Genomic DNA, 18,620 nt, shown 5'->3' with positions numbered 1-18,620 from the left:
ATAGGGTGAGAATGCAAGTTCTGAGCCATTGTTGTGATTGTTGGTTGTTATCTGACTCTGTAAGGCCTTTAACTGAGACTAGGCTCCCACTCTCCTAAATATAGTGTAAACATTCCGTGTGTGGAATTGCCTGTGCCCCGGTGAGCAAAATTCTGTGAAACGATAGAAGGCACAATTCAATTCTCCATTGAAAGCAGTTTGGAAGTGTCTGTTGACCATAACAGGATTAGCTTTTCACCTAGAAATCATCCAGCACACGGCATACTTTGTTCTCACAACCTATGTGTTCTTTCTACCTGGGGCTCTCTGTTGGGTGATTTCCTGATAACCCTTCCCGACATCAAATCCCAGGGTCTCAGTCCATCTTGTCTTTCCCCTTGGAGGCACCCATCTCCTACTTGCTTTTTTTCTTCCCTGTTTCTTGTCTCCTCTCCCTCTTCCCTTTCCACTCCAAACACATCCTCTGGAGTCTGGCAATGTGACAGAAAAAGCAAATGGCCGAAACCAGTGCAATGGAAGAAGCAGAAGTAGAAGGCTAGGAGAAAGAGTAAGAAGGTTTTATAAGGTTCAGACTAGATCTTCATGCCCAGGAGAAGGTGCAGTGGGAAAAGGAAGTACTGAAGTTTATTGTCCACTATTTAAATCACACACTCAGCAAGCCTAGGCTAGACTTAAAAAACTGAAACTGAAGATGTTGTTCTGTGTGACATGGTTTAGTGGGAAATATTGTTGATAAGTGGATGGTTGGACGGGGTGATCTCAGAGCATTTTTCCAACCTTGGTGATTCTATGATTCTGAGCTCACTATAGTAAGCAGTCATACCACGCTGGGGTTTGCTTCCAGCATAGAGAGTTCAACTGGACCTAATTTATATGTTTCTTGCCTTTGTTTAGTTATTTCCTGCTCATGTACTAATGTGCACAAGATCATAGGAACACACAAAGTACACTGCTGCTCCTGCATGTGAAATTATGATAATCCACATATTTCTGTATCATTGCCCAAAACAATAACTTCTGTTTCTTGTGTGTTGCAGAATTCTTTGTAGACCTGGACTCAGTGATGGGACCCTTAACACAACACAGCAGTATGACCAATCTGGTTCGTTACGTTCGCCAAGGACTCCACTGGCTCCACATTGAGGCTCATTTGTTGTAGTGACTGCTGCCCTGCTCATAACATCCCCATTCTTCTACCTCTACCAGCGCACAGACGATCACTGGTGGAACTCCACTCATTTCTGGAAATTTATTCATGTAACTTCATTTTTATTGCATTTTTTAATATCCTATCTATTGGAAGTAGAAGTCATCGTAAATGGAACTTATGACTCAAGAGCAGTATGTGTTGTACCATCTAATCATTTTCGACAATTTTCTATGCCTTGTGTCTCCTGGATCCTGCCATCCTTATGTGCTTTATGGAACGGTACATTCCCTGCAGTATTGTTTTAAGTCCATGCTGCCTTGAAGTGAAAACAAAAAAGCACTTTGAAAAGATATGGATTCCTGAGAAATAGTACAAAGCGTCTTAAATATTTGAGGGTATATATGAGAAGTCCCTTCTGAAATAAATTAGTAGAACTTATAGCTATTCACTCAAAATCATCTTCTGAGCCTGTACCAAGCTTTTTGCCACTTATTTCTGGCTTTATTACCTTACACAGTACATTACTAAAGTTTCATACTTCCAATAGGCTTAATCTCCAGAAGAAAATCTTGAATATCTTACAGGTACATAAAGTAAGATCACCAAAGGTGTTAAGAGGTAAAAGGTTGAAGGAATGCCTCATTAAAGAAAGATGACACACTATGCAATGAGGTTTTGATATTCCATTCTACCTATTTATTGTTGGCTTAATAATTTCAGTACGCAGCACAATTTATTGCAGTTTTTAGGCAATTTCAAAATATTAGCTTTCATAGTCTCCTCTGCCATTCCTATACTAAATCTGTGAATTTTCTTTCAGTTTTACTGTTAGTCTCAAACAAATACTCATCCAAGATTTTTCTTCACAGAACAATCTCTTCTTGCATAGTGGGACACAGTGAAAGCAGATTTTAATGGGAACGCTACATTCTAAGCATTGATATTGTATGTAAAATTCCATTAGTAAGTGTATGCAGATTCCTCATGAAACTCTTTGGAAGTTTAAGTAACCAACTGCTGTTGAACCAATGTAATTCCATGTGGCATCAATCTACACCTGTTTTGTTCATTTCAGAGCATTAGGAACGAATGGTATTACTTACCTTGCTATCATGAAAACAGTGATAAATTAAATAAAATCAACGGATTTATCCAAAAGCAATATAACATTTGTTTAATAATGGCCATGAATACTTCAGTCAAATTACGTATTTCCAAGCTCTGCATCTATTTACCCATGCTGTCATGTTTCAGACCATTTTTTCTAATGCGTGAATAATAATGAGACAATTCAGATAGAATTCCAAAGCAATTGTGAATAAATTACACCATTTCACATTTGCTCTTTCCTCTTCTTTTTTTTTTTTTTTTTTTTTCCTCCTGTTATAAACTGCACTGCTCTTCTGGTGCCACTGCAAGAAGCGCCGGTGCATGAAACAAAACAAAATGAATTTATATCAATAATTCACAAGACTTTAAATGGTCTCATCTCATTCTTGATGTAACGCCTGCATACCTTACTGAACTGTAAATTCCATTTCTGTAAACAGAAGATGCTCATAGCAATGTAAATATTATTCTGTCTCATCTCATTGAAATAATACAATATGTGTTTAAATGCCATCCAGGTATTAGTTAGTTGCAATTACCTTCTGCTATATAATCCTGTATGGTGAGTTATTGGATTCTACTCACTGGGTTGCGACCAGATAAATAGGACAAATTTGCATTTAAAAGGTTCAGACTGTTATGGTTTTTAGAGCAGGCCTTGGATATTTGCAATAAGAGCAGTTTAAGGACTCTGCCCAGTGCACATTTAAGACAGACGGTACTGTAGCTGTTGTGTATTAGTTGCCTGCAATGCTACCTTTTCTTAAAAGTCAGTAATTGCTATTTTTATTTTTTTTCCATAAGGCTGTGTTGTAAACATAGTCAAGGTGCGTCATTAGAGAAATCATCCAGTTTAGAGTTGGTTGGCTGCAAAGGACATTGGCAGAACATGCACATCCTGTTCCTGAAGCGGTCAATACTCTCTTATCTGTTCTTGGAAGGTTTCGGTAACACGGCTGAAACATGAATCCGACAGCATTTGTCACGCTGATTCTAGCCACAGCAGCTAAAGAATAAAACCACAATGGTGGAAACAATTCAGAAATGTAGAATAAAAGCATTGGGTTTTTAAAAACAATTCCAGTATTATTATTTTTTTAACAGATGAAGCAGTGTTGAGGTGGTTTTATCAAAAGCCAGAGTTTTCCATTCACTTTGCGAGATCTTGCTGATGAGATCCAGCCTAATTGAGTGCATTGTCATCCCCCATTCCTTTAATGTAGACTGAAACCCTAGACTGACATGAATTTATGAAGGCTGTGTCTTGAAACACAACTTGAAATACAATCTTTAGGCACAAGACTGTTCAAAGAGTTGGCTGCAGTCACTCAGTGAAGACAGCGTGTTATCTTTCTCCTGTTGCTCGCAGTAAACAGACTCCTATCTCTAAATGTAACTCATGTACAATCTTTTGCTTAAACAGCTTAAGGAATTATCCCACCTGATTTTGCTTCCTGTGACTACGTTTGAAATGTATGCTGAATCAATGGCATGATTATATTAAGTCCAGCAGTCAAGCCTAGGATCACAAGCCAACTTACTGTTTAGCAGTCTTGTTTCAAAAGCAGCTTAGAAACAAATTAAATATGGAGAGTGAATTACCTTCTTATCCTTGGGGATGATGCTTCTTTTGAGTTAGTTATTAAGGATTATTGCACTTTTACATGCACTGTGTTCATCTCATTTCAAATGCCAACATGTCATCTTTGTGGAATCGTTTTACCCCTTGTAATATTATTTCCAGTGGAGTTAATCAAACAAACTTGTTTGTTTGTTGCAATCCACAGGGAAGCTGTGTGTGTTGGGCATTTTCTATGTCTGTTCTTAACATTGCCCACTTCAGACATTCAAAGTCATGAACCAAGCACCAAAAATCACGAGATCGACTCCAAATCATGGCTTTAAAAAAAATAATAATAAATTGTTGCTGTTCATACATTGTCTTATGGATAACAAGCTTTGATGCTGATTTCAATACCCTTTTTCAGGCATTTTTCAATCATGCTGAGGGCCAGAAATGACCTATTCGTTTTTAATAGCGATAAACTGAGGCAATGATATAATCTCTTGATTTCTGCAGCTGGACTGCAAGAAGGAAACCAAGCTTCATAAAAAATGGCCGGAGCTGACAAGACTGTCATTTGTGTGCCGTGCTTCAAGAGTTTTGCACAATATCCGTAGCTCAGCTGTGAAAGGAGAATGCAAGTGAAGGGCTAACTGCAAGCATTTCAGTACTCCATCAGTACACAGTCTGATGGTAGCAAAGTCCTAAATGCTCAAGTGAGACATTTACATAGCACTTAACCTCTATGTCAAGAGCTGTAGCAGGTCTTAAATGAATAATTTGACAGTGTGCAGGCACAATGTCCTGCTTGGATTGCAGTGACTATCTCTAGATATATGATGATCTGTGCTGAGAAACCATGGTCCAGGAGAGCAGGGCTTGAAGGGAAAACCTGAGATATATCCTGTAAGGGTCATCTACCTCGACCATCTCCACGGTCACTGATTTCAGCCTTGCTCCGTTGGCTTCTTTGGAAGGACAAAGCACACTTTTCACTATATAAAATAAACAGCATAAATAGTTCATGCTTGATAGATGGCTTTGGCCTGGTATTTGGCTATTTTATTTTATTTTATTTTATTTTTATTTTATTTTATTGTCACTCTGGTTTAGCTTAGTGCCTTTGTGTTGACAGTGTTGATGGCAGCCTTCCTGGCTTGCTTCGTTTAGCTTCATTTTGTGTCTTTTTGTATGATCTTTGGACTTTGAATTATTTAAATAGCCTCTCCATTAATATACTGTCTCACTTGTAGATGGTCTCCTTTGAAAAAGGAGAGATCTGTTGATTTCCATGGTGTGCATTTTGTAAAGAATAAGGATCAAGATCGATATTCCTCCTAAAGAAGCAAAATCTGAGAAATTGGAATCTGGGCCTTAATTTCTATGCTCTGATTTTATGATGTTATTCCATCATAATGGAATGATGTTCTTGTAATCGTTTAGATCCGGTGTTAAGTTTTTAGGTACTTTGGAACAGATGTTTGCATTACATTTTCATTAGAATTCAGTGATTTCTGAATCCAATGATTAGTTTTGTGAATGCAGTTTAAAATATTTGGTTAAAAAAATGGGGCCTGTAAAGGATTCTGATTTAGGTATTATTAGGCTTCTTTGTGTTGAGCTCCGAAGAAACTGCTACACACAGTACTGAAATGTGCATGTGTGTGTGTGTGCACATATCTGTGGATTTGGATGTGGATTTGTAACAAAGTTCTGTAGTCATTACTTCATAACTCAGAAAAATGATGCGAAAGCCTTAAAAAGGAAACACCTTTATGGGTGTAGTGTGGTGGTAGGATTGTTAATGTTTTCTTCTGTTGTTGTTGTATAGCCCTATTAGCATCTGTTGTCTCCTTGCAAGCAATGGAGGTATGACAGAAAGTAGCTGTTCTGTCTTGGTTCACTGTCAGTTCTAAAGGCATTGTCAACTTAATTCCTCTGCAACAGGCCAGTGTCTTCAACTTTTAAGAAAGGAAAAATATTTCAGAGTTCACCAAAGAGGATTAATTTGCCATTCTGAACCAAGTGTAGAAGTGTCAGTACGTGGTAGACCTGCAAGCAAGGCATCAATGCAAAGTGCCTTTGCCTTGCACAGCATCTCTGTGACCTTGGCAGCGTGCATTGGGAGTGATACAGAGGTGACATAGATGAGAAACTGTCCTCATGACATCTTCCAGCTTTACATACTGTTTCATAAATATAAAACAAACAAGTCATGTTAATGTTGAGAGGGTTTAATTTCTTGAATACTTCTGTGTTTCTGTGTTAGAATCAGACCGTTGGTCACAGCAATGCATGCAGACATTCTGTACTGCCTAATGATTTATAGAGTAATATATATTTCACTAGATATGATATATCACTTGGTATTTCATAGCCTACAGGTAAAGACTAAAAGCCAGTTAGGCTCTCCTTCACTATGAAACCTTCCTGCTAGTGAACGGGAAATGTTTCTGCCTGAATTACAGAGCAGTTGTCATCTCTACAATACTATGTTCCAGCCTTCCTCCAGTGCTTTTGGTAGCTTTACTTTTGCTATTCTGTTAAAAAATATATATATATTGTCTGATTTTGTCTTCCATGATCAGTGATTCTGATCATCTCATGCCAGCTTAACCCATGGTGGTAGCTGTTGAAGTCAGAAGATGCTGAGTTCAAATCTCATACAGCCAGCAGGATCCCACGGCTCTGCGGATAGAACTGAAAGCAAATTCAGATGCAGATGAGTTATTGTATAACACTGATGTCAAATGAGAATCAAACTTGGCCATGTCTGGAGTTACTGCAACAGAAACTCTGGAAAGATAAGCTGTGCTCAGAATCACAGGGTATACATCAACATCTCAGGCAATTCATTGATGCTGTAATTTTAGCAGGTAATAGTAAAGACATGAAAAGTGGTTTAAAGGAACTGGGACAAGTTTGTGTGGGCTGACACTACCAATTTAACACATGCATGCTTCTGTGGAAAGGGGATTCATTACTGTTGATATGTCCTGCAAGATAAGCTATGCCATGGTATCATACAAAGTCTGAATATGATGCTATCCAATCCAGCTCCTTAATCTTTATCAGGGTGCCACCACATGTCACAGAGAGACAGTGCTTGTCACTGCCCTGAATTAAACCATTTTCCTTTGCCACTTCCTCGAGGACCAAGGGTGGGAAGCCCACAGCCTGCTTAAGTAGAGCTGTACATGTTCAGTGCTCTACAGAGGCAGCAGGAAAGGTGTAACCTGCTGCAGGCTGCAGCACAGCATGCTGCCTTGGGCACTCAGGTTGTTTGCTTGGGGTCATCAGACTATGGCTGTGAGCTGCATGGTTCCACAAGCACTGCCCATGGTGTCAGTGTGCAGGAGACATGGTGACACCAGTGCCATGCCCAACAGGACAGTGGGACCCCAGTCACACTGCCTGGGCACTGGACAAGCTGTGGCTCTGCCTTGCTTTTGGTTCTTTTGGTCTTGGTCCTCAGTAGCTGTTGAAGAGATTTGGATCTGTGAGCTTCCTTTTACCTGCTCTGTGTGTAGAAACAGCAAACAAGTTAACAGAAGTGGTGCGTGCACTAACATCATATAACTATGGCAATATTTACTGTGAGCCAGATTGCAATTTATATTGTAGTCTCCAAAGGAGTGCTTGTGCTTAGAGGGCCCTATCTGAGCCCCACTGATGCTGTGGTATTAGCCGTGTGAGCAGATGATACAGCTGTTTGAGACTTGTTTTCTTCTTTAATTTCCACTGAGTTCCGCTCTATGCAAGCTCTGTAACCCCTCTGTGATAGATAAGAATTTGCACATCTGTGTGAGCATCACCCTGTTGTAATTCCATTGAAATTCATCAAGTAGAGATATTCCTAATTTCTACTCGGTTGTTTCCTTCTCTGGGTTAGAAGGAAATTCAAATTCCAAATGGAATTTCATTGTTTTAATGGATAACGGTAACTAAAAGGGACCAAACTTTGAGCTAAGTAAATGTGAAGGAACTTGGCTTCATTTGTGGAATTCATTGGACCAAATTCTGCTGTTGTATGGCAATCATACAAGTCTCATTGAGCTTTGAGCACTGTTTATTGAAGAAGAAGCTGGCAATAAAAATAGTGTAGCATTACCAGAGTTAAGGTTATTGTACCAGAATGTAAACTGCATTAAACCAATTAGTTCAATGGAATTACACCCATTTGTGTTCTGGCTGAGCTCTCACCCAATGAAATTCTCTGGACTGGTGCTAGAATAGCTGCAAGCAGACTCCCTCTTCATCCAGACTTTATGTTGACACAGCCCTTGCTCAGGGAAAGCACCTATGACTTCTGTGACAGTTAATGTGGAGTCACGAACTTGAAGAAGCTTTGACCTACTGGCAGAAGGCATTTACCCTTGAAATTATGAGTGAAGTGCATAGGGAATAACAACAAACATGCTTTACTTATGAAAGTGGTAGAGTACAAGCTCCTCAACTGGTGCAAATTGATATAAGAATACTGATTTCAGTGGAGTTAATCCAATATGCACACAGTGATGAGCAAACCCTTTAACCCCAGTCTAATTTTTGCCAATATGTCTCTATGCAGATAAACTCCCATAGCTTTTATCATCATGCCTTTTTACTGATCATGCCAATGAAATGATTAATGTACCATAATCGTTGCCTGGAAGGAAATAATGTACTTTGCAAAGCTATGCAGTACGGAGCACATCATAAAACTGCTTTAGACCACACAGTTTGGAAAAGCTTATCAGAAATAAATATCAGAAAGCAGGGTAGCTCTTTATCTGATGTTGATTACGCTTTCTCTCTGCACTTCCACCACCAAGGTTTTTAACATACAGAGTGAGTGAACCATAGCTGGATATTTCTGATGACTGGGCCAAAGCTTCAGCTGATGTGCTTGTGAGTAGATCCATAGATGTCAGTGCTGATTTACACCAGCTGAAAAACTAGTCCTTTCCCTTTTTGTACTGTGCTATGTGCCCTAATGCATCTTTATAAATACATACTGAAGCTGAGCATATGTTGAATTGTTCTGACTGAATACCAGATAATCCCTGCTAAGAGAATTGAAGGGTAATTTCTGCATGCCATCTAGGCTTCCATATGCTTTTATTTTTCTTTAACTAAAAGTATGTTGCAATTTAATTACCCCTGAATTTAAATATCTACTAGTCTCAGCATTAACTTGCATTGAAAAAAATGGTAACTAAATTCAAATGTGTCATAAATGCTCTTGGACTAGAGATAGAATCTGTTACTTTCATTCAAAGGCAGTGCAGGAGGATCAAGTGCTTTTTCTAAGCCAAATTGATTTTGTACATGCAAAAGTCATAGCAAATGTTTATCTAGGCTCAATTCTGCCATTCTTCTCCTGAGCATCTTAATCAACAGGTTGCTGCACTGAAATCCACAGGAGTAACTGTGTGAATTAATGCTCAGTCCGCAAACTGCAGAATCAGACACTGAATATATCAGATGGATGCAATCAGGAGTTTAATTTTAGCCACATGCATCATTTGGGGACACTTAAAATTATGTACTTTTTATCCAAGCTGACAGTCCTTGTAACTCCATAAAATACTGCATTATTTATTCCTGTCTGTATTTTTGACGGCTCTGGGTTGCGTAGCTTCGACTGAATCTTAAATTCTGTTTCTGTAAAATCCACATTGAGAAGGCCTAGGGCATATCATAGCAAAGTATGAAAACAAGCCGAAAGATCTGGTTCTTTTGCTTTGACTTTGAGCATTCTGGTTTGTGTTTGATCTTTGACTGTAGCACTCCCAGCATTTTTTAAATGGCCCAATTCAAATTGTTTTCTGACCACAACCAAGAAAAAGAAAATAAGCAAACTACAAGTAAAATTCAGGAAAAGTAATGCTGGCGGATTCAGTGGATGTTTGCCTTTGCTAGTGCTGTTCTTCACCTGGCCATCTTTTGAGCAGTGTGATAAGCACGTCCACTTGCCTGTCATTATTAGCTGTTCTGGCAAGAACTATTTTTCACTTTTTTTTTTCCTTTCTTTTCTGTGTGTTTGTATATGCACATGTATAACTAACCAAAATATCAGGAAAATTTATATAGACTTGCATCTGGTTCCTGGAAACAGAGCAACGTAATGGCCTTGTGGTCTTCCAACAAAAGTCAGATTTAATTTCTACGTTGCAGTTCAACTTAATTTTCTGTTGGAATTAGATTACAGTTTATTGAATGGCCCCCTACCTTCCATTCTTGCTTTTTTTTTAGTATTGAAGTAGCTTTCTTTTTTCCTTGTGTGCGCGAATATCATACCAATAATCACTGCAGTTCCACAAGGTGTCTTTGTTCTGAACAAGCATGTTATTCTTGTAAAGTTTTAAGTATAAGTTAAGATGTTTTGTACAGACCAAGGTAACAGTTAAAATGTCAAGCAATTACTGAAATGTTGTATAGTTACAAAAGTTTGATTTCTTTTGCTTTATATGTATAAAATTGTATCTTGCCTGTTTTGCTTTGTATTTCCAACGTGTTGCACAATTATGCATTTTGTTTACATTTGTTTTCAGAAAAAGAAAAAAGAAAAAAGAAGAAGAAGAAGAAATAACAGTAATACTTTATGTACAAACATTTTAAATGTACTTTTGTTGTTTTTAAACACAATGTCCCTGTATAAATAATATTGGTTGAACTGGTACATTTGTGTCTCTCATAGAGGGATTAATTATACTGCCAGTGCATTGAATTATTTAAAAACAAAACAAAAAAAAGTAAAATAAAATTTTTATGAAAATGTAACCCATTTTATCACTATAAATTATTCTGTCTTCTGCTGTTTTCTCCATCTCCTCTCAGTATAAAGTATGGTACAGTAAGTCCTGTTTGTGGGAGAGTTGCCATAGGTTTTAATTTTTAATCGATGAGTTTCTATCATTACAGAGACCTGAGATGACTTGATGTTAGAAAGTAATGATGTGTTCCTGATAGCAGCTGGGAGGAACAGCACCAGTAGCGTGCTACCCCACACTACAAGGCATCAACTGCAAGACAGAAGCCTCAGTTCTGTCTTTCCCAAACTGAACTTGGAGTGCAAGGGAGATGAGCTCCAAAGGCAGGATTTTTAGGTTTCTTGCTGACAACCAGATCATGGCTTCAGCGTGACTAATGTGGTGTGATTCAGCACATTGACCCCCTGCACAGGGATGCAGTTCTCCCCAAGGTCTTCCCAGGATGAAAAAAACGAGAAACACCAGGCTTTGTAGCATCATTTCAGAAATAGCTCTAAGAGCCTGTGCCAAGAATACCAGCTCAAGGGATGTAAAATCTCTAGAGAGATGCTAACCATGTGCTGGGATGCTACCTCCCTCTTTGGCACTGTCAGCTGTGGATATGGACCCAGAGCACAAACAGCATTGCAGAAGGATGCCTTGTGACTGAACACATCAGTAGGTGTTGGGATTTGAGGCTATTTACTATGAGACTCTGCTTAACACAGGGAGATCTCTGGAATCTCCAGCTGCCCATTGCACAAAGCAGCTCAGAGCTGTCCAGGCTGACTACTCCACTCAGCATCTGTTTGAATGGTTACCTGCAAGGCACTGCCCAGTGTGGCAGTCCTTTTCTAAGCAACAGGTCACTTCAGAAGAAAATCTGAATGGGGTATTTAAAGCCAGTGCAGTAGAACCTCTGCCAATAACTTTCAAGGAGACAAAGGGGATGATTCCCCTCAATGCCTCAGGGACAGGCATCTTCTGGGGAAGAAGGAGGTGAGGAAGGTCAGATGTTGCACATGCCCTCAGCATCCTCTGGGTCTGCCCAGAAACCAGTTGAAAGTGTGACATCAACCAGGCAGCAAATGACCTTCCCAGTGTATGGAGCCTTGTAGTCAGGCACCAAGTGGTCTGTGATCCCAATGATGAATGATGAATAGTATCTCATATATATATATGGTATCTCAGATATCTGTGCAGCTTCGTTAGTGCTACTGCTTAACTCGGGGGCAAGTGGGTTGGAGGTGGGAGGAGAAAAAAAAATGATTCATTACACTCCCTGGATGTTCCACAGCATCAAAATCTACCAGACTCCTGGCTGGAGGGTAGCAGAATGTTCCCTCAGACCATGACAGTGGCAGGATAGTGGAGGTGGATATTTGGATGCTCACATACATCCCTAACAGCATGCATTCTCAGGCAAGGTGCCCAGAGATCCCATCCTCATCCTCCCACCCACCACGGTGGTAGCTGGGCAAGATGCTGGGGAGAGCAACACCATCTTTAGACAAACCGCAGCATCACTTCTCAGCCAGCAGGTGATTTAACTGCCATGTTATTAATCTTGCCCATGACAATAAACTGTTTGAGACCAAGGGATATTTTCTTGCCAGAAAGAGCAACGTAGAATTTATGAAGACTTATTTATACCCAAGAAGTCCCGCTGGAGCTTCTCACAGTGCAGAGAGCTCAGGAGCGGGAAACATGGACTAAATCCCCTCCTACCTGGTCCAGAAGGGAAGCGATGCTGTGTCAGTTCCACATGGTGCAGAGGAATGTCACTACCAGCTACAGTTCAAAGCAAGTTCAATATCCTTTTATCCTTTTGATTACAAAGAGCACATGTGCATAGGGATTTTCAGCGTTTCCCCCCATACTGTGTCTGGAAGGTCTTTGTTATAACTGATGTAAATGTAGCTGGCACAAGAATCACATGTGAAGATAACATTAAACAGAAGTTTGTGGTTGAAGGACTTTGTGGGAAAATCCCTGTTGGTATTTTTTAGCAAAGATTGTAGATTGTCCTTCTGGAACTGAAAATGTCCTCCTCTCTTCTGGGACCTTGCATACCTATGAGACCATGAAGAAAGCCAAAGTAAAGGGTGAACTTGTTGGTCATTGCCTTAGGAGCTGGGCTGCAGAAAGAAAGATGCTGTCTGGCAGCACCACACTTCTTCCTAGACTAAGTATGTCTGGCAAATCTGGGTAATAACATTTAGGGTCATATTTCCTTTAGAACATGTGTTATTCAACTGGAAAACTAACTCTGCTGCTTTCTGATTGTATTTCCAATTGTTTTTGTGAATTCTCACACACAGGTGTAGGCACAGCCTCTGGACATGGAGTACGTATGTTGGACTCTGTATTTTACCGCTGTTGGCTTGCAGCTGTCTTGAAGGTGTGGCTACTGGTACTTGTGGGAACATATGAAGTCTTGCCACGGAGTTGGCATTTTGAAAGGAATGGTTGAGTGGAAAAGTAAAGCAATGAACTCTCCCAGCATCACCATTTGCCCCTTGCTTTTCAGCCAGCCTCTGGTGAATGGGGCTCAGACAGGGCCTGATGACTGGTGGTTTATGTGAGAGACACGTACAAGGTGGTGTTGGGCATGAGGATCACCAAGGCCTTGCTCCACTCTGCAGTCTCATAGGGCTGTAGCAGACAGCAAATCCTGCAGCATGTTTTTCCTCTCTTATTTTTTTTCTGGCAACTCTACATTCACTGCCTATCAAGCAGGAAGTAAATAAAAAGGCTGTTACTGTGCTTCAAGCCATCAATTTGAGAGCAATCACCTATGTGTTCGGGATGTGCTGGCAGCGAATTATCTGCAATGAGAAGCTTCTTGCTAATCAGAGTTGCAAAAGCCTGTTGGCATTGGCTGCACCTGGAAGAGGATGAAGCTCCCTCAGTTAAGCATGATAGTCAGATCCCCAGTGCCCTCTGTGGTCTGGAAGCAGAGGAGTCAGGAGCAGCCTCTTGCCCAGGGCAACCCCAGAGGCCCAGAACTGCAGAGTTCAGAGCATGTGCTGCCCTGTGCAGTGGGGATATGAATTAAGGAAAGTAAGTTAGGTTAAAAATTATGTGCTTTCATAGGGTGTTGAATTGGCAGCTGCAAGTTTGACACTGCTAGCCCAGGTTCTCACTGCCGATAACAGATGCTTTTCTACAGACTTACCTAGACAATTAGTGCAGACAGTGAGTCTCCTCTTTTTCCAAATAACATCATTAGCTCCCCTATCTCTAAAGTGCAAGACAGTAGACTAGGATAGCAAACCACAAATTAACAAAGAAGCAGTGGATTGGTGAATGGAGTTGTGGCTGATGAGATGACCAACCAGAGCCAGCCAAGTGTCCTCCATCTTAAGCCCAAGAAAACAAGATAACGACCCTCATTGGAAAGACCACAGAGATATGCACGTATGAAAGAGCTGAGAATTAAGGTGACTGGGGAATGTCAATCATTCTGGGGACTCATCATAATAACCCAGCCTTTTCTTGGACATCTAATGCATATGTATGCAGCTTGCTCTTTAAGTGTGTGCTTTTCTTGTCCTCTGGCATGCAGGCTAGGTGGAAATACACCCTCTGTATTCAGCGTGTGTGCTGCACTGATTAAACAGACCTGCTTTTAATGGAAGAGAAAAATAACTTGCAGAAATGCCTGTGGGACTGGTGGAGTCAGAGGAGCAATGTGCCCTGGAAACTTTGCCATTGGCTGTTGAAGATTGAGCCACAGTGACCTCAAGAAATCCATCCATTTGTTCATCAGATCATCTGCATCCACTTCAGAGTCTTCTGGAGAGACACTGACACTGTCTTACAGGGTGAAACACCAAGGTAAGTGAAATGAGCTTCAGGCCTTCACATTTGCTGCACCAGCCTGGAAAACATTGCAGAGTAGCTATGATTTTGCTGTCAAGCCCAGCATCACTTGCAGTGAACATTGCTCTCTCTAGGCCCATGGAAATGTCACCTTTGCGTCATACAGAGACATTTCAATCTCAATCATCTCTGAATCAATCACTGAATGTATGGGAAATTGCTAATCACAGCCTGAACCTCTGATTAATCAGCTGAGGCAAGTGTTGGTCAACTGTGGGAGCACAGGTGAGAGTAGTTTAGCTTGCTCCCGGAAGGGGTGGAGCTTGACTCCACCTCCTCTAAGACCTCATTTAAGGGCTGACCACCACTAAGGCAGCATCTCTTGGAGATTGCTCCCTGGTGGAGATTGCCCCAGCTTTTCCAGCCAAGGCATTGATATTGGTGAGTTTTCCTTTACCTTTTGAATATTTACCATCTTTCATATTACCCTACTGTCCTACTGCTTGGTGCTGAGACTTCTGCATGCTGCCAGTCTGTGGCTCTGGTCCCAGTCGCTGGGGTCACCACCAGCAGCACTACCAGCCCCTGAAGTCACTGTTAGCCTCTGATTCCAGGAGGTTAATACATTACCCTGAAAAGACTATCTTCTCACCCATCTATCTGTATCTCAGTGCTACACTATTTATGTTAGCATAATCATTTCTCATGGAGAATGTCAATAAACGCTGGAGACAAAAGTACACCAATGCCACCAACAACAAAAAGCCCAACTGCTAAATAATTCCTAGAATGAGTTGTCAGAAACCTTTTATTTACTGTTTCCGTGCATTTCATTTATTCCTGGCAGCAGGCCAACCTTTCTGACAGTTAAGATTTATTGATTTAATTGCCTAGGGTAACCATGCAATAAAATCATCTTAAAGATAAATTTTCATGGCACTGTGCAGCACTGAAGCAATTTTTCAAGTGCTATGGCTATATTTCTGCAGGTTACAGGTGCAAAATTTGCTTAAAGCAGAAATGACTCGTTACTGTATCCCCAGTGCATCAGTGTGGTCTCTTTTGTGGAACTCTTCTGTCTTTCTGGTGTCATACCCCCTTTTTTTGTTGTTTTGTTTTATTTTAAGAAGTGTGGTGTAAATTTCTCAGAAAAGAAGTGATATTTTCTTAATTGGTTCATATATTCCATGTCCAGGAGAGGCAGAGCTTCAGTTTAATTAGCAGTGGGCTGAGAGGCTATTTAGAGTGTTATGCAGGAGCATTTGTCTCCAGCTGTTTGACACTTATAACACAGAGGCCTCACATAGCAGATGACCGCCATTTGTGACATTAGTGTTTATCAAATCTTTAGATCCTTTTATTTTCACCATTAAAGGGCTCGTTACAGTTCAGAACAAAGAGTAAATGAAAAGCTCTAGTTCCCAGGTTAAAGACAACATTTCAAAAGTCAGAGATAACATAGACTTTTAGCATTCAAGCATGTTTGGTTTTTTTTATATCCTATGACTTTCTTTGGAGTGAGGATGCTGCCTGATCAGAGCATGGCATGTAATGCCTGTTGCTCTGGCAGCCCTGCAGCTTTGCCTGCCATACCCAGACCCAAGCTCTTCACTCTCCCTCCCCCCCATCTTGCTGAGGGCAGATGGGTCACTGGAGAAGATTAAGAGGTGTTTAGCTTCAGACATATATAATCACAGCCCTCAGTACATTTTAATGCTAGTAGGGACCTGGACTAATTAAGTCTTGCCCCACTGTGGCAGCAATGCCTGGGCTGGTGGCTGTGCTGGGACACAGCGAGGCTGAAGATGCAGTGAAGGCAGGAGAGGCTGTGGTGTAGAACAGTGAATGGTCAGGTCACAGGCACATCCTTGGAGTGATGCTGTCACTTGGGACCTGCTCTCCTATCAGACCTGCACACCTGTGGTAGAGCAGAGCTTTCCTGACACCTCTGGCAGCTTCTGGAACAGTTGGCATGGCTGCCTTCAGGTTTGTCCTGCTGAATCACTTTGGAAGACTTAGTTATGTATCCTAGCAGGGACTTAGTTATGTGTCCTAGTAGGCTTTCCCCTGTGCTGATCTAATTCTGCAGATCTCTCTTTTTCTTACCACTAGAAAGTATGACCTCAGTGCCTGGCCCCTGGCATCTCCCTATGCACTCGCCTCTGTTCTGCAGTGTGGTCCTCCCCATCGCTCAGCCACAGTTCCGTGGCTCTGACCACTCATTTGCAAAGGATTCCTTTTCTGCAAGGGTGCAAGGACTCTGCAGTCCTCACCTGAGGCACGACTCAGGGTGGGAGCACTGCCTGGAGCAGACCCCAGCCCACTATGTCGCGAGGCTCTGCTATGTCGCATCCTGCTGTGCTAGAGCTGGGCTGTGTACAGAGCTGCCCAGACAGCCAGTTATAAAAGAATAAATAGTTCTCATATAAAGGAAAATAATACACTACCTATTAAAGCTGTGTTCAATTTATGAGTGAGACAGATACAACATTTATTTGTTATTTTGGGTTCACTTAAAGAGAAGCAGCATGTGTAGATGTGTGAGGGCAAGTATACTCCCTGTTTTCAGAGCCATATAGTCTTAGATGGGTAGATTAGAGCGCATGTTATGCTTGTTAAACCATGAATGAATCAGAAGAGTTTTGAAAAACAATATAAAGTAGTCAAATTATTACTAATAAAATGTAAAACTGGCTGAACGATTTATGTTTTTCTGGTGGGGAGAGCTCAAACTTGCAGACATACTCTGCTGACAGATTGTGAGTCTTACATTGCAAACACTGACTTTAAAGCCGAGGACCTTTATGCTTGCTAGTTAACCTCTTTGACCTCTACCCCTCTGACTTCAGCCTTTCATTAGGTGAAATACTGAGGCAGGTTGGATACTTTAAAAAGAGTATTAGTGAGAAGAGAGGCAGTTGAATCAATAGTGTCAGTAAAGATAGACCTATTTATAGAGAAACAATGTCAGCATATGATAAACCTGTGAGTAAATTGGCTGAAAGCCCAGAGCTTTGTACTGGTTTGGAGAGCTTGATGGTATCTGAGCAACAAGAATGCTTGGTAATACCTGGGCTCAAAAATGTCAGCCATACCCAATGGGGATCTGAAAAAAAAATCAGAAATGTTACCTGAGGTGGGGAAGGATGGAGGGAAAGAAGGAAGGAAGGAAAGAATGGAGGAATATTTACAAGTGCTAAGGGAAATGCAAAGCCCTGTTAAGGCTGGATGGCACTGATGGATTGCTGAGGCCCATGTCTGCTCTCCCTTAAACACAGAGCTGAGTGATGGTGTCCAAGGGCTACATCCTGAACTGGTTCTGCTATAGCCACAGTGTTAGTGTACATACTGTGTTCACATACATAGAGTGAATACCTTTAAAATGCTCATTTGTAAAGAGTCAGAACTACAAGCCGTTTCAAAACCCCTTCATTTTATTAACATTGAGAATGTGTCCTTTGATAAAAACTCTTCTAGAATTGATTCAGATGGATTAGTACAGGAAAATCTTGCTGGGTTGGAAAGCACTGAATCGGAAGCAGCGCCATCAGTGAATAATGAAAGTTAACCATCATTCTGAAGTATGACTAATGGTGACACAGCCTGTCTACAAGAACAAGTAACCAAAAAAATGTACTACTTGGCCCTAAAACTGGGCTGAACATTTTTTGACAACACTTCACTGCTAGATGGAGGCTACTAACAAAACAAGAAACGCTGCCAACTTGTGGACTGCAGGTCCAGTGGGAGAAAATTTCACTTGTCCAAAGGAGAGATAGATGATTCACTTTGTAAAAGAGTGAGACTTATTACTCTTAGAGACAATATTAATAGATCCATCCAAAATCATCCACGGAATGTATCTATCGGGGGTGCCAAAGATCCTTAACTGAAAAATGTGCTGAGAAACTTGAATCCGCAATGTAGAATGCTTAGTGAAGTGATTACATTTTGTGGCACCTAAAATGCTTTTATCAAAGGATGACTTGGCAAGACATTGAGATAGCTAAATACTTACGACTGAATGTCAGTCAAAAACTTACATTTATTATTCAAAGAGCAGATTGAGCTTCAGCTTGGCAAAGGGAAAAATGCTTAACTAAGGCTTATGGAGAGTGTGTTTAGGCATAGATGGGAGGTATAGCAATCCAGGTATGTTCATTCTGCTTCTTGGGCTACATGCATTGGGAGTGGCTTCACTGGCACAGGGAATTAATTTGATTCCTAGTGCCTCCTT

General features: G+C 40.9%; 1 protein-coding gene across 1 annotated transcript in view; it reads left to right on the top strand.

Moving 5' to 3' along the window:
* Window positions 1–10,589, top strand: part of AFF2 (AF4/FMR2 family member 2) — a 344,011-nt gene extending 333,422 nt beyond the window's left edge. The window contains exon 21 of the mRNA XM_015860794.2: window positions 1,038–10,589. Coding sequence (XP_015716280.2) covers window positions 1,038–1,159 — 122 coding nt within the window. The 3' untranslated portion in view covers window positions 1,160–10,589. The remainder of the gene's footprint in view (window positions 1–1,037) is intronic.
* Window positions 10,590–18,620: the final 8,031 nt, after the last annotated feature.

The sequence above is a fragment of the Coturnix japonica genome, chromosome 4 (genome assembly GCF_001577835.2).
Source record: "Coturnix japonica isolate 7356 chromosome 4, Coturnix japonica 2.1, whole genome shotgun sequence".
NCBI classification, from domain to species: Eukaryota; Metazoa; Chordata; class Aves; order Galliformes; family Phasianidae; genus Coturnix; species Coturnix japonica.
The sequence above is the reverse complement of the archived record's forward strand: the minus strand, read 5'-3'. Positions and strand labels throughout refer to the sequence as shown.